At 44.1% G+C, this 14,927-nt stretch overlaps 1 protein-coding gene across 2 annotated transcripts in view; it reads right to left on the bottom strand.

Annotated features, from left to right (window-relative positions):
* The window catches only part of ZFYVE1 (zinc finger FYVE-type containing 1), a 48,537-nt gene extending 35,016 nt beyond the window's left edge, over positions 1 to 13,521 (bottom strand). The window contains exons 1-2 of one of the 2 annotated variants that reach the window (XM_029951104.1): positions 13,296 to 13,521; positions 10,757 to 11,697 (exon numbers count right to left, since the gene is read on the bottom strand). In XM_029951104.1, coding sequence (XP_029806964.1) covers positions 10,757 to 11,239 — 483 coding nt within the window. In that variant the 5' untranslated portion in view covers positions 11,240 to 11,697; positions 13,296 to 13,521. Of the gene's footprint in view, positions 1 to 10,756; positions 11,698 to 12,870; positions 12,918 to 13,295 lie in introns of those variants that run through there. The other variant, XM_029951105.1, reaches the window with a different exon arrangement.
* Between the last annotated feature and the right edge of the window lie 1,406 nt (positions 13,522 to 14,927).

Here is a 14,927-nt window from a genome sequence, read left to right as displayed (position 1 = left end):
CAGCTCAGGTCACAATCTCCTAGTTCATGGGCGCAGGTCCTGCATCAGACTGTGCTGACAGCTCGGAGCCTGGAGCCTGCTTCGGATTCTGTGTCTCCCTCTCTCTCTGCCCCCTCCCCACTCACGTCTATTTCTCTCCCTCTCAAAAGAATAAACACTTAAAAATAAAACAAAACTAGACAGAGTAGCAGATGCACAAAATTGAACTGTTCACTTCACCATGGTTAATTTTATGTGCCACAAATTACATCTCCATAAAAATAAATAAATGCATGCCCGCATGGAGCTTACACTCTAATGGGGAGAAGACTGTATTCAAACAATTAAAATATACAGCACACACATCAAAAAAACAAGTCATTAGATGAACGAACTGTGGTGGATCTTACAATGGAACACTACTCAGCAATAAAAAGAAATGAACGGAGGCATGCAACATGAATGACCCTCCCTCCAAAACATTTCGGTGAGTGAACCAGCCAGACACAAAACATTACTGCCTGATTCTATTTATAAGAAACTCTAAGAAAACCAAATCTATAGTGATAGAAAACAGATCAGTGACTGCTGGGGAACCACTGTGAGGAGGTGAGAGAGTGGTTATACACGTGCACATACGTTTGTCAAAACTCATAAAACTGTACACTTAAAATGTGTATGTTACATCATGCATAAACTATACAGCAGAGCTGATTTCTTAAAGTGTACTCTAAGTCCAATGGTGGTAAGTGGTAGGAAAAAAACTCAGGAGAGAAGACTAGCAGGGCAAGGCCAGGGCAGGGGTTGCTCTCTGAAATAGGATCCTTGCGGAAGCTGCATGGTGAAGCCAAAACCTTTTCAGGCCAATTCTTTAAAAAACAATATAGGGGCGCCTGGGTGGCTCAGTCGGTTAAGCCTCCAACTTCGGCTCAGGTCAGATCTCACGTTCATGGGTTCGAGCCCTGCGTCAGGCTCTGTGCTGACAGCTCAGAGCCTGGAGCCTGCTTCCAGTTCTGTGTCTCCTTCTCTCTCTGCCCCTCCCCTTCTCACGCTCTGTCTCTCTCTGTATCAACAATAAATAAAACATTAAAAAATTTTTTTAATAAAAATATAAAGAACAATATAATGGATGCAATTTTCTGTGGTAACGAAAGAGAAATGTCACAGACAATCCAAAACAGTACATAAGTCTAAGATCATTTCTATTTAGTTCTAGAAAGAAAGTTTTCTCCCTTGACAGTGGCAGATTTAACTTCTTAATTCATGAAGACCGGTGGGGGGAGTTAGGGAGGAGGGAGGAGAGGAGAGAGGAAGAGAAAGATGAGGGAAGGGGAGAGAGGAGGAACATATGAGGGGAGGGAGGAGAGGGAGAAAAAAGAGGGAGGGAGGAAACAAGGAAGGAGAGAGAGAAGACAGAGAAAAAAGAAACACCAGCAAGCAGGCTGTCTGCCTGTCCATCTGTCCAGATCTAAATAACAGAGTTGACTGAGAGAGACACGGGGAAAAAACAATAGTGCACCCTGTGACCTATGACCGCACGGTCACCAGGCAGGCCAGAGAGGGCACAAAAAGAATAATGGGATCCTCCTTAAACAGCCTCTGCTCACAGACCAGTACAAAAGAGAGCTAAGCTTTCCTGGAAATAAAGAACTCTGTCATCTGCAACCCCCACACACACACATACCCTGTCTCACTTAACCTCTGAATTTCCATTTAAAAACATTTTTCATAGAGATTACTCAAACTAATAAGGCACATAATTGACACTCAATAAATGTTTATGACTGTTGCTGAGTGATACAGATAAACTGAATTTAGCTCTTTGAAAGAAAAGGCTCTGAGAGATTACAGAAAACAGTTTAGCCACTTGCACTGACATTCACCAGGCAGAAAGAATTGGGCTAGAAAGCAGAGGAATTTCTAGAATACTCTGTGACTGCTGAATTGCTCAAGATTATGTTGTCTGAACTTGAACTTAGGATGTCTATGACTATATGCAGGAACCAGGCTCTGTCAGTTTTTTTCAAGCATTCTAACATCAAGAGTCAAATTCTCTGGGAAAAACAGTAATAATCCAGTCTCAAATAGAAGGAAATTGGGAAGGGAAAAGAAAAATTCCAGAAGCTACCAGAAAGTAGAATCATCCTTCAGTGAGCCAAGCCAGAGACGTCAGGTGCTTTCGCATACCTACTTCTCTTCCCAAGAATTCCAGCCACCACCACGCTGACCACACAAACCAGTCAAAGAAACCCTCTAATTGCTGGCCAGAAGCCTTTGGAAAAATGGGAAAATGAACAAAACAGCCTCCTAGGAAACATCCATGCTCTCCTACCTCCAAAAGTCCCTCTGTATCCCTGCCCATAGGCCTTTCCAATTCTTCCTGTCTGGAACTTTCTATATCCTTGTGTTCTTTCCCTTCTTCATCAATACATTTAGCAATTTTAACCTCAGAACCGGTCCCAAAGCAGGCACGACCACCCCCTCCCCAGAGAAGGTCAACCAGCTGTCCGAAGCACTTCCTTGCTACACAATCTCCAGGATAAACTAAACTCAAGGATGATGATGATGATGATGATTCAGAGAAATGCCAGGAGACGCATCCATAAGAAAGACATGTAAGGTCAACCTAATCTGAAATCTGCCAGTTACATTAATCTTGGCTCAAAATGCCAAATCTTTGCCTAACTCCAGAAAAAGCAAATACTTCAAGGAAATAACAGGCCAGAAAAAAAATAGAATCACACAAACTGCAGGTAACTTGAAATAGTTAAAGACAGGTTCTCTGAAAAGCTGATTCACAGTGGTTTTGATGGCTTCTATGGGTCAACTTTTAAAAAGCCCTGTAGTAAACAAAACAGCCTCCCAAGTTACATGCTGGGACCCTGTTATAACTGAATGAGTCCAAGACTTTTCTAAGTCTTTTGAGCTTTTTGGCTCAAAAGATACTGAGCAGAAACAAAAGGCACATCCTAGGGACCCTTTCCTCCTGTCTGAGTCATCCTCAACCTGCATTTCCCAGTAATTCCATACAGTGTCTTCCTTCTACTACTATTACCAAGCAAACGGGGATTTTTCTTGGGTTTCTAAGAGTAAAGAGCAGTGATGGGGGAGGGAGTGTCTGCTCCTCAATCACTGCTCGTGACTTTGACAGTCAGCTCCTAAGCAGATCCATGTGTTATTATTTTTTCCTGTATGGCACCCAAGAATTAATACTGTAGCACATATATTCAAGTACTGACCAGAACTTGCCAAAGGGATAATCAGCCACAGCATCAAAATGAGTCCTTACATTGTAATGGTTTGGCCACTGGCAGAGCAAAAATGGGGAAATTCCACAAAATTAGATCGAGTCCCTTGGCTCGTGACCTGTTGGCCAGAAATAAGTCCTCAGGAGTTTCCCACCAGCCTATATGAAAGACCAAACCCCAGCAAGGTACCCTAGACCAGGAAACAGAGGACAGGGCCACAAGAATGAATTAAGTCTAAGACAGAAGGAGCACAAAAATGGGGCAGACCAGCACAGCCAGCTGTATGGTCAAGGATTCCCATACAGTGTGAAAACATCCTCTGCTATTTTCCATTCCAGAATCTCACAAGAATAATGTCTCTTTTAGCCAATTAAAAAAAAAAAAAGCGCCAAGTCCCAGTATTTTGAGCCACACTATTCTGGGATTGTAAACAAGTGAGGCAGCCAAGCAACGTGATGGGTCTTCTTAAAGGAACGGTCTCCCAGAGAGGGAGTCTACCACTGCGTTGAAGAAGGAATGAAGAAGGCTCCCCGTGGCCTCCCATTTCAGAGTGGGCCCAGACGGCATATCTCTGAGTCAAGGAAGACCTGCCCAGGAGACACTTTCTTACGTTCTTACTGACTGCTCCTGGGTCACTGGGCTTCCTTATCACCTGCATGCTCAGCATGAGGGGACTTAATGTGAAGAGTCTCTGGCATGAAAAGCTCCTTGGCGCTCCTAATGTCCCACTCGGGGGGTCAGTCAGCATGAAGGGAAAACAGGGGAAATTACACGTCAGTTTGTTGCTCTACTGTCTTGGAAAGAAGACAGTCACGGGAAGTTTGTAGAAAAGGGGCAAGGAAGAGAATGGGTGGTTATTCAGACAGGATGTCTGAATCCCTCACAAGACACAACAGACAGGTAAATACCATTCTCTTCCTCCATAAGAACTCCACTTGTTAGAACCTTATTCTTCTAACCTTTGAGTTGTTTGCTAAGGGTGTTGTCTCTAAGTTCAAGATCTTGGGAATGGACTTGTCACAGTGTGGATCATTTACTTATTATGGACTCTAAATCATGGACTTGAAGTCCTCTGGTTTTCCTAGCACAGTTCCACTGAGGCCTAGAAAAATCAATGAATACAACACAGAAGAAAGTCTAACCATTTCACTAGAGAGGTTTTAAGTATGCCAAAAGAGAATACTGATTTCAGCTAGATTACTTCTGGAGAACAAACAGAACCAAGAGAGGGAGACAAAACTGGCGTATACATTGAATTTCTGTCCCTGATACGTTTTCCCCGTAACCAGAATGCAGACCGCCTATTAGACCAAATCTACATCCTTTAAACCAGTTCTTCAATTGCAGCACAACTGACATTTTGTACCAGATCACTGTTTTGCAGGGGGGGGGGGCTGGGGAGGGGAGGAAGCTGCCTTATATATTGTAAGATACTTACTTACCAACACCCTGGCCTCTACCCACTAGCCAGTGGCACATGCCCCAGTCATGACAACCTAGAATGTCTTTTTTTTTTTAATTTTTTTTTTTGAGAGACAGAGAGAGACAGTGCAAGCAAGGGAGGGTCAGAGAGAGAGGGTGACACAGAATCTGAAGCAGGCTCCAGGCTCTGAGCTAGCTGTCAGCACAGAGCCTGACGCAAGGCTCGAACCCACGAACCGTGAGATCATGACCTGAGCCGAAGCCAGACGCTTAACCGACTGAGCCACCCAGGTGCCCCTAAAATGTCTCTCAACATTGCCAAATGACCACGGGGAGAGCAAAATCACTCCTGGTTAGAACCACTGTGTTAAATAATACCATATGAGACTAATTTAACTCTTCATTGTAAAGACTTAGTTTTGGGGCACCTGTGTGGCTCAGTCAGGTAAGCATCTGACTTAGGCTGGGGTCATGATCTCACGGTTCGTGGGTTCAAGCCCCGCATCAGGCTCTGTGCTAACTGACAGCTAGTTCAGAGCCTGGAGCCTATCTTCTGATTCTGTGTCTCCCTCTCTCTCTGACCTCCCCTGCTCACGCTCTCTCTCCCTCTCTCTCTCTCTCACAAAAAAAAAAAAAAAAGAAAAAGACTTAGTTTTATCAAATCAATAAAATCTAGGGTACTAAGCTGGTGCGATCTGCACAAGCCAAATGCTAAAAACCTACGGAGGGTTCTCTCATTCCCTCCACTCTGTAACAGTTATTTCTGTTTTATATCCAAAGATAGGCCCAAATCCAACAATGTCTTTTTTTTTTTAATACCAGTGAATTTAAAAAATAAAGAATACAAATCAACCACACAGAGGGATGCATAGGGAAAGCATGGGGAAAACACAAGGAGCCTCCGTACATACAACTCTCCCCAATGTCCAAGTGTTCACCAACCCAGAAGCTCTCATCATGCCTTTCCAGCTCCCCAATGTCAACGGTGACACCAAATCGAAGCCACCTCTCACCTCATCTTCTGCAGTGGCCTCCTAAGTGGTCTCCCTGCTTTTCCTCTTGCCCCACTACGGTCATTACAATCTAGTCTTCACACTGAAGCCATTTCTTGAAAACTTCTATCAGATCATGTGACTTTCTACAAAAAAGCAGTATGGTGCTTCCCATCACTGGTAACAAGCACACTTTCTTCTATGCCCTGCAAGGCCCCACATCATGTGAGACCTGTCCCCTTACACCCTCCGCCAGCTCCCTCCAGCCACAGGGACAGCCTTCCTATTCCACAAACATGACATAACCCTCATTTTGTTTCCATTGCCCTCTGTCCAGAAAGCTATTTCCCCAGGTAGTATTATCCATCAGGTCTTCGCTTAAAAGAAACTTCTACAATAAAGGCTTCCCTGACCATCCTGCCAAGTAGCTTCCACATCACCCTTGCTTAGTAACACTACATCTGAGGGGCGTCTGGGCAGCTCAGTTGGTTAAGCACCAGACTCTTGGTTTCAGAGCAGGTAATGATCTCACAATTTCACAAGTTCAGGCCCTGATTCAGGCTCTGCTCTGGCAGCAGTGGGGGAGGCGGTGCAGAGAGAGAGAGACCCAAGCAGGCCCTGCACCGTCAGTGCAGAGCCTGACATGGGGCTCCATCTCACAAACTGTACGATCATGACCTGGGCCGAAATCAAGAGTTGGACACTTACCCGACTGAGTCACCCAGGCACCAGAATAAATAAAAAATTTTAAAGATAACAATATTAATAATACACCTGAGTCATCTTTTTATGTTTTACACGTGTAAACTCTGCTTTCCCCACGTAAATGGTAAGTCTATGATAGCATGGACCAAATCTTATTAGCCATGCTTCCCTGGAACCAGAAAGTGTCTGGCACATAATGTGTGCTCAATAAAACACAAAGAATTAATGAATGTTTTTGGCTAACAGACTAAATGTATGCATTTAAAAGCCAATAATGAATTCTTGCTTCTGAGACCAAAAGTCAGTCTCTCCTCAAATTCACCACTATAGTACACACCCAAATGACAATGTAATGATAAAATTCTCCTTCCTACAAGGAACTTTTTTGTTTCTAAAAGGAACTTTCAAGTTTTCCAAAAGGAACTGAATAATACTCAAATCACAAGCAATAAACCGTAGGGGACTCAAGGCCATAGAATTTGAGGAAACCACACATAAGTTACAGCCTACAAGCTTCTAAAATAATTCCTATGTGCTAAACTGAAAATGGCCAAAACCCACAAATGCCAGAAACATAAAATGAAAAACAAAGACAGGGCCTAACTCAGAGAAACCTTACTACTGTGAGTAAACAGATCTTCAATAACACTGTCTTACATTTATATCAAGCTTTGATTCATTTGTTCCTCACAGCAGCCCTAAGGAATTGGTGAGCCGGTGCTACTGGCCATATAAAACTTCATCAGAAAGCTTAACTGACTTGGTCAGAGACAACAGGAGTGTCAGAGATAGAGCAAGGATTTTAGAGACAGACACTTAAGTTCAAATCCCCTGACACTTCCTGTAACTAGATCATGGCAAGTTACTTCATCTCTTGGTGCCTCAGTGTCCTCACCTATAAAACCCAATGCTAGAGAGGAAACGTTTGTATCCTCCCAAAATTCATGTTGAAATCTAACCCCTAATGTGATGGTATCAGGCTGTGAGGCCTTTGGGAGATGATAGGTCATGAAGCGGTGTCCCCATGAGTACGATTAGTGCCCTTATTAAGGAGATTCTAGAACTCCCTTCTACCATCAGAGGACATGGAGAAAAGAGAAGATGGCTGTCTGTGAATCCGGAAGCCAGTCATCACCAGACACTGAATCTGCGGCCGGCATCTTGACCTTGGACTTCCCAGCCTCCAAAACTGCAAGAAATAAACTTCTGTTGTCTACATGCTACCCCGTGTTGTATAATTTAATGGTACATGGCATTTTATCACATATAGCAGCCCAAACTGACTACAACTTACTTCGTAGGGCGTGGTAGGCTGAACTGTAGCCCCTACTCAAAGATATCATCCACATTCTAATCCCTGAAACCTGTAAACGTGTCAGTTTATGTGGCAAAAAGGAACTTTAACGATATGACTGAATTAAAAACCTTGAGAGGAAGAAACAATGCTGGGTTATCCAAGTGGGCGCAACATAATCCAAGTGTCTTTGTAACAGGGAGGCAAGAGGGCCACAGACCCAGAAGAAGGTACGAAAACAGAAGCAGAGAGACAGAGAAAGGGGTTGGAAGATGGCACATGGCTGCCTTTGAAGCCAGATGATGGACCATACACCAATGAATATAGGAAGCCTCCTGAAGCTGGGACCAGGAAATACTCCCCTAGAGTCCCACAAGAAACCCAGCCATACAGACCCATTTTAGGACTTCTGACCTCCAAACTATAAAAATAAATTTGTGTTACAAACCACTAAGTGTGTGGCAATTCGCTACAGCAGCAATAAGAAACTAATATATAATTATAAACAGGATTAAATGAGCTCATGCATGTAAAGTGCTAAGAACAGTTCAAAACAGCCAGAGTCAGAGCTCTTTATATTTTAGCTCTTAGGAGTCAAGATCAGAACCCAGGGGACTCACTGAAGTACTTCAGAGGCTAAGAAAATGAGGTTAGGAAATTCGGTAATACCTACCTAAATTTAAAAGTCACACATCACTTGACAAAGAGATTCCATTTCTAAAAAGATTCACACGGATATTCAACATATCCTTGTTTCTAATTACCAAAAATCCACTCAGCAACATAGTAGGCAGCCTTTAAATAATGAGGTAGACCTCAATGTACTTATCAGATGTACTGATTTATCTACAAGATGTATCCTCTAATGAAAAGAAAAAAGCTCAAAGACAGAATATTAAGTATATTAGGTTCTACCTGTTTAAAATAAAAAGGATACATTCATATATTCAAAAGTACATCTCAAAAACTTCCAAAAGGGCATGCAGTTCACTGTTCATGGTGGTTGTTCCAGGAAAGGAAACCAAGGTGATAGAACAGGAGGGATGCCCTTTTATGATATTTTAGGTTTTAACCAGGTATGTGCAAGATACCCACTTTTTTAGATACTGAAGTTGGGATGTGACATCACCAACTTCAGTATCAGCAAGTATTTATGCACTGACAACGTACCTACCATTATACATGATATGGGGCATGGGACCCAGTCCTGCCCTCCAGGAGCCCACATTCTGGCTGAATGTGTAATCTAGATTTGTATTAGACAATCATGTAATTGTTTGGGACATTCACCTAAGAAAACAGAACCACAACACATATCTATCAAAGTATTTTTCCACTTGTGACTCGGAGAACAAATCACCACCTAAAAGGAATAAATGCTATGTCTAATCTATTAGTCTCACCAGCACTGCTTGTGCGTAAGAAACCATTACTTCTTGGGAAGTGGTCAGTATTTAAGAAGGAAAGAAAAGCAGGAGAAATCTTTACAAAAACACAATTACATACATTATTACACTCTGGATTTGTCTTCATTACATTTTCCTAATTCTCTACTAAGGAACATATATCAATGCCACAAAAAGAAAAAAAATACACATCCTCCTCCCCTCAAAAAATATTCTTTTTGGTGTCAACAAAATAATCGTGACAGTTACTGGTTCATCCCAAGTCTTCCTCTCAACTTACAAAAGCAATGGAAGCCAAAGTATGACCTTCCAAAGGCTAAGCTGGTGGCAAACCCAACAAGAATCATCCAAGTCCAAGTGTTCCATTTACAAAATATTTAGTCCACACTGTCACCCAATTAGGGCATAACCATAATGAAGACATTATTGCTAACAAGGGAGGCAGAATGGCATCTGGGTCATTCTTCCATAACTCCATTAGTTTCCCTCGGCCAATAAAGAAGTCTGTGTTAGCGAAGTAGTTAGTGGACAACGGAATCATAATGTAATGCATTTCCATAATCTTACCAAGGAGGAAAAAGACAGAGCTGAAAAATGTTTCGTGGGTAATTGGAAAGTTGTCAAACAGCAACTCATGTAGGTTCTCCTCCAACCTGGAGGCCTGAGGAGGCATCACTGCTAAAAGTATGGAGTCGATGTACCACAAATACCCCGTGACACTGACAAAAACAAAGAACTGGTCCTGGCCACTGGGTGCCAGGCCCTGTGATAAGGGCCCTTCCATTTCCATTCCTGTATCTCTTTGAATCTTCTCAACTGCTACTGTTAAGTACAAGTGAAACTGAGGCACGAAGCTGAAGTAACTCTCCTTGGTGACACAGCCACTGAGCGGTGAAGTGCACATGGAATTCAAGCAGGCTTCACTCAAAAGTACAGACACCACGCTGCCTCCCTTGGAAAGTACAAATGTTAGACCACCCCTTCCCGAGTCACCACTAACTGTGACACGCCACCATTTCCCCAGCTTGCTCCTATCACACACTACCCCCATCCCAACTTGGAATCAAATCAAATATGCTCCAGTCCTTCTGTAATGGCAGGTGCCCTCACTGGCTTCTCCTGATCAGCCCAGCCTATACATGAAGAGGCCATCTGGACAGAACACTATCCTTATCAGAGGCCACTTTTTGAAGACCCGCCTCTCTAAATGGAGATAGCAAGTTTTTATGACTTACTGCCTCGCACTCCCAGGGGACCGCCGTGTCTCCTGCCCTGCACACGCAGCCCCTCCTCATCCACATTTATTCACACCTTGCCAAGTGCTCTCATTCAGAAAGCTGATCTACGTAAGGTCTTCCCCATAATCACCCTAATAACAATAATAGTAACAGCTACCCTAGTCTGAGCATTTATTATGTAACAGACTTAACAAGCATGGTGCCATTTCATCCTCACACCAACCCGAAGTAGGCACTGTCTCCAATTTATAGACGGGAAAACTAAGGCTCTGAGATAAAGTAACTCAGCCCAAGGTCACACAACCGATAAGTAACTAAATATGACGCCATGCCATTTTAAGCTTTCAGGGGTCTCCCCCTTTAACGATTAAAAGGTTGAGCTCTTCTCGGACTTCTCTTTTGAGAGCTGCCTTCCGCCAGGAGATCTGCCCCACGACCACATGAATCCCACGGGCTTCACCCACAGGCTTACCTGAATTTCTTCATTTTCATCTACTAGGAGGAAACTCACAACCTTCTCGGTCATCTTCTTCCTCCTGGTCTCCTCATCTGGCTCGTCTTCCTCCAGTAACTCCTGGACCTTAGCGACATGGTACACAGTAACGGGGTGTCTCCTTTTGTTACCCCCGGAATGAGTCCTCTTCTGGCACTCCAGGCACAAGTTGATTTTACAGGTCTGGCACCGCACAGCTGCCCTCTGCCTCACGCCCGGTGAGTGCCCATTGGGGCCCTTGCAGGGATCGCAGTACGGGACGTGGCCGGGCTTGAGTCTTATCCGCTCGTGGTTCCGCAGGCGCTCCTGGCGATGGAGCTCCTCCTCGCAGCGGAGACACTGCAGACTGCAGCACTCGTCACACTCGAAGACCGCCTCATCGGCCCCGCTGCACGCATAACTTTCCTGGCACATCAGCCCCGGATTCAGGCCCTTCTCTGCTGGGCAAGTCTGGGCACTCATACTCGGATCGGTAAGGAAATCACCCACAACGTCACAGTCACTGGGTTTTCCCCAGGAGTGAAGACCAAGGCTTTGGGTCTGAAGACTGCACAGAACTTTCACAAAGTTCTGTACACCTTAAAAACAAACAAACAAACAAACAAAAATCTTCGGGGTCCTATGAGAATCCTTCACATGCTCACAAACTGTTCTAATTTTTAATGTCCTGCCTTGAGATTCCTTTATCAGCAGCAATGTTGATTTGGTTTGATGGTTTTATCCTCCGTAAAAGTGCAAGCAAAGTTGTGGTCAAATGAACCTGAAGGGATCTCTTACAGCTGGCTATCTGAGAGAGACCTGAAGGGCTCACTGAGGTGGGCTCATGGGTTGGGCCTCAGCCACAAGGTTTTGGTAGTGACGGAGAGTGGTGAGGAGCTTTGCAATATAATCCAACCTCAAGTCAATATTTCAGGGGATACCTAGAATAGAGGAAGGAAAAGGATTTCACTAATCTAAAAACAGAAGTACATCTTAAAAAAATTTTTTGCGATTAAATAAGAGGCCAAAACTCCTGAGAGAAATCTCATTCTTGCCTGTAACACTTAGACGAGCTCATTCTGACCCTAGAATTTCATCTCAAAAATCACTGGCAAGGCTCCCCCTTTGGAAAACAGCCACTATCCCTAGGCTCAAGGCTTTTCAGAGACTTTGCCACTTTAATTCACAGACTGAAATCCTCTGTTCCTCCAGTTGTTAAATTCAGAATCAAAATCATTACCCTCTGCATGCAGTCCCCCAACCTGCAGCACACAATCGTGAGGTGAGTAAAGAGGCCTGTAAAAAGCCAAAGAAATGATAGTAGAGACTCTGGCTCCATCAAAGTCTTTGGCAGATCTAGTTACGTTGTTTCAACTCTAGACAGATCCGGCTAGAGGACTGTCAATGGACATTGCAATGGAGATCAATGGAGGACTGTAAGCCTGGAAACAAAAGTCACCATGACATATTTAAAAACAATAAAACACAATTATTGTACTTCCTTTTGTCCCTTCTCTAACTGCAAAAAAAGGGAGCAACAGGAGACAGAATGCCTCCTCTACCGCCCACTGCAAAGCCAGGTCTGCAGTGAGTTAAAACAAATAATTTTTCTCTTTGTCACTCAAAAGCTAACTTAAAAATAACTTCAAAAAGAAAAAAAAAACAGAAAGGATAACTGGGGCAGGGAATAGGCTTTAGTCACTTCTTAAATTACATTCTAAAGCCCCCTTTAGCCTTGACCTCCATTCAAATGCACCAAGGAAACGTAAAGCCTCCTTACAAATATTCACGCCACCCTCTAGTAATCAATCTATCAATCTTATTTTTATTTTTTTTTTAACATGTTATTTATTTCTGCGAGACACAGAGAGAGACAGAACACGAGCAGGGGAGGGGCAGAGAGAGAAGGAGACACAGAATCTTAAACAGGCTCCAGGCTGTGAGCTATCAGCCCAGAGCCCGATGCGGGGCTCGAACCCACGAACTGTGAGATCATGACCTGAGCTGAAGTCAGACGCTTAACCGACTGAGCCACCCTGGCGCCCCTCAATCTTATTTTTAGATAAACAAGGAAGGAGAAGAGAGTGACTAGGAGACCTTATTTACACCCTAACCTCAGGCATGGCCAACCAGCTCCCACGACGGAAACAAAAATCAAAATCTGTCAGAAATATAGAGAAATATAAAATCAACCTTCGAAAGAACCTCACCGCCGGACCAGCCGGCCAAACAATCTGCCCACTCGGGCCCCCACCTCGACACCTCAATCGAGCCGGGGATTCCTCACCCTTCCTTCCTCCCGGGCAACACTACCACAACCCGAGGGGCAGGAGGAGAGTCTAAACAAAGGAGGTCCCCCAAAATCCCCCCTCCACGCTGGCAGAGGCCAGAGCCGACTCCATTGTTTATACCACCCCACCCCCAACCCAGCCGCACCCCCCCCCCCCCCCCCCGGGGGCAGCCGGAGCTCCAGGACTATCGTTTGCCCGGCGCAGGGCCGTGCCCTTCCCTCCCCGCCGCAGCTGCCCGGGGATCCCACCACGGAGCAGCTCGGCCGCGGCGAGGCAGCGTCGGGGGACCGCGGTGCGCCGGCGGGAGCGGGGGCTGTTCCTCAGGGCACCGGTGGATCCATCCTCATCTCCATCTCCGCCCCCCCTCCTCCTTCGCTGCCTCCCGGGCTTCCTCCTCTTGTGTTGTCAGTTGGGATCAGCTGATCGGAGTGAACTTCTCTCAGCTCCGACTAACAGGAAGGCGTGAGCAGTGCAGCCCAGGGAGGGACGAACGGGAGGGGGTGGAGTCCGACACCCGCGGAGGCGGAGAAGGGCGCGCACACCTTCCTGGGAAATGTAGTTCCGCGGACGTGTTTCCTCCCCCAGGTTCCGGAAGGGAAGTCTCTGAATGACTACAACTCCCAATACCAAAAGACGGCTCTGGTGAGGAGGCGGTGAAGACAGGCCGTCGAGCATTTCGGGACTTGGAGTTTTTGCATTGACTGCGGTGTTCGAAGGTTTCAGCGCGTTGTTTTGGGTAGTGGCCGGAGAGGGAACGGCGCTAAATTAGATGACTGATGTAATGTGTTGTATAGTTGAGGCAAATAATTCGATTTCAAGTAATCCGTGTTGCACACCATTCCTTCAAAAACGTGTAAAAACAAGCAGGTCTCCTCTTCCCTATTTTTACCTTGCACAAATTAGGAGAAGACTTGAAAGAATTGATAAAAGAATATAAGTACTCTTGGAGTTTTGTTTTCCCTTTATGGGTATTCTTCAAGACAAATATTATTTATTTTCCTTGCTTTTTACTTTTTTGACGTTTTCTTACATAGTTTTAGAACTGAATTTTAAATCATCTTTAAACCAGACGGGGTATATTTTCAGACAAGCTTGTGGGCTACAGTGCAGGCTAATGGTTAACATTGTTATCTGGCTTTTATAGAAAGCCATGTATTTGTTTAGTGCTTTCACTTTTGGGTTTGTTTGTTTTTGTTTTTGTTTTTTTTTTCATTTGTTTCTTGGAACAACACTGAAAGAAAGCCTAATATAACGAAATGAGCACTGGTCTGAGATGCGGAAGAATGAGTTCTTGTTCTAGAAACCTCCTGGGTAAATCACTTAACTTCTCCATGAAATGAAGGAATTACTCTGGTTCAATTCTGAAGGCTCTGCCAGTTCTAACATTCTATGATTCTACTTTGATAATTGTTAACTTGTAGAGGAAACTAAAGAGTGATTTGCCAAGTTACACAGCAAATGATTGACAAAGCTGGGACAAAAATCCCTCTCCTGACTTAGTCACATACTCTTAGGTTTAAGGGACATAATTAGAACAATAATAAGAACAAATCTGCATAATAGTTAGTGAGCCGCATATGAGAGTTATATTGCTAAAAATTATGTTTTCAAGATGAGGCAGATAGCCAACAGTTGGACTAACTGCACAACATGACAGAATTTTTTTCCTATGTCTTTTCACAAACCAGGATATTAAGATATTAATATGAAAAGAAGGATTTTAGTAAGTCAAGAGAATAGGTCTTGAGTTAGGCTTTTAAAAATTACCCAGAGAGTTTTCTTCCTAACACTGACGCTGTAATTTTTTTGTAAGCTTAATATTTTTTTTATACTCCTAATTATAAAATGAGGATGGGACACTTGGGTGGCTCAGTCAGTTG

Source organism: Suricata suricatta, chromosome 9 (assembly GCF_006229205.1).
Source record: "Suricata suricatta isolate VVHF042 chromosome 9, meerkat_22Aug2017_6uvM2_HiC, whole genome shotgun sequence".
Lineage (NCBI taxonomy): Eukaryota > Metazoa > Chordata > Mammalia > Carnivora > Herpestidae > Suricata > Suricata suricatta.
The sequence above is the reverse complement of the archived record's forward strand: the minus strand, read 5'-3'. Positions and strand labels throughout refer to the sequence as shown.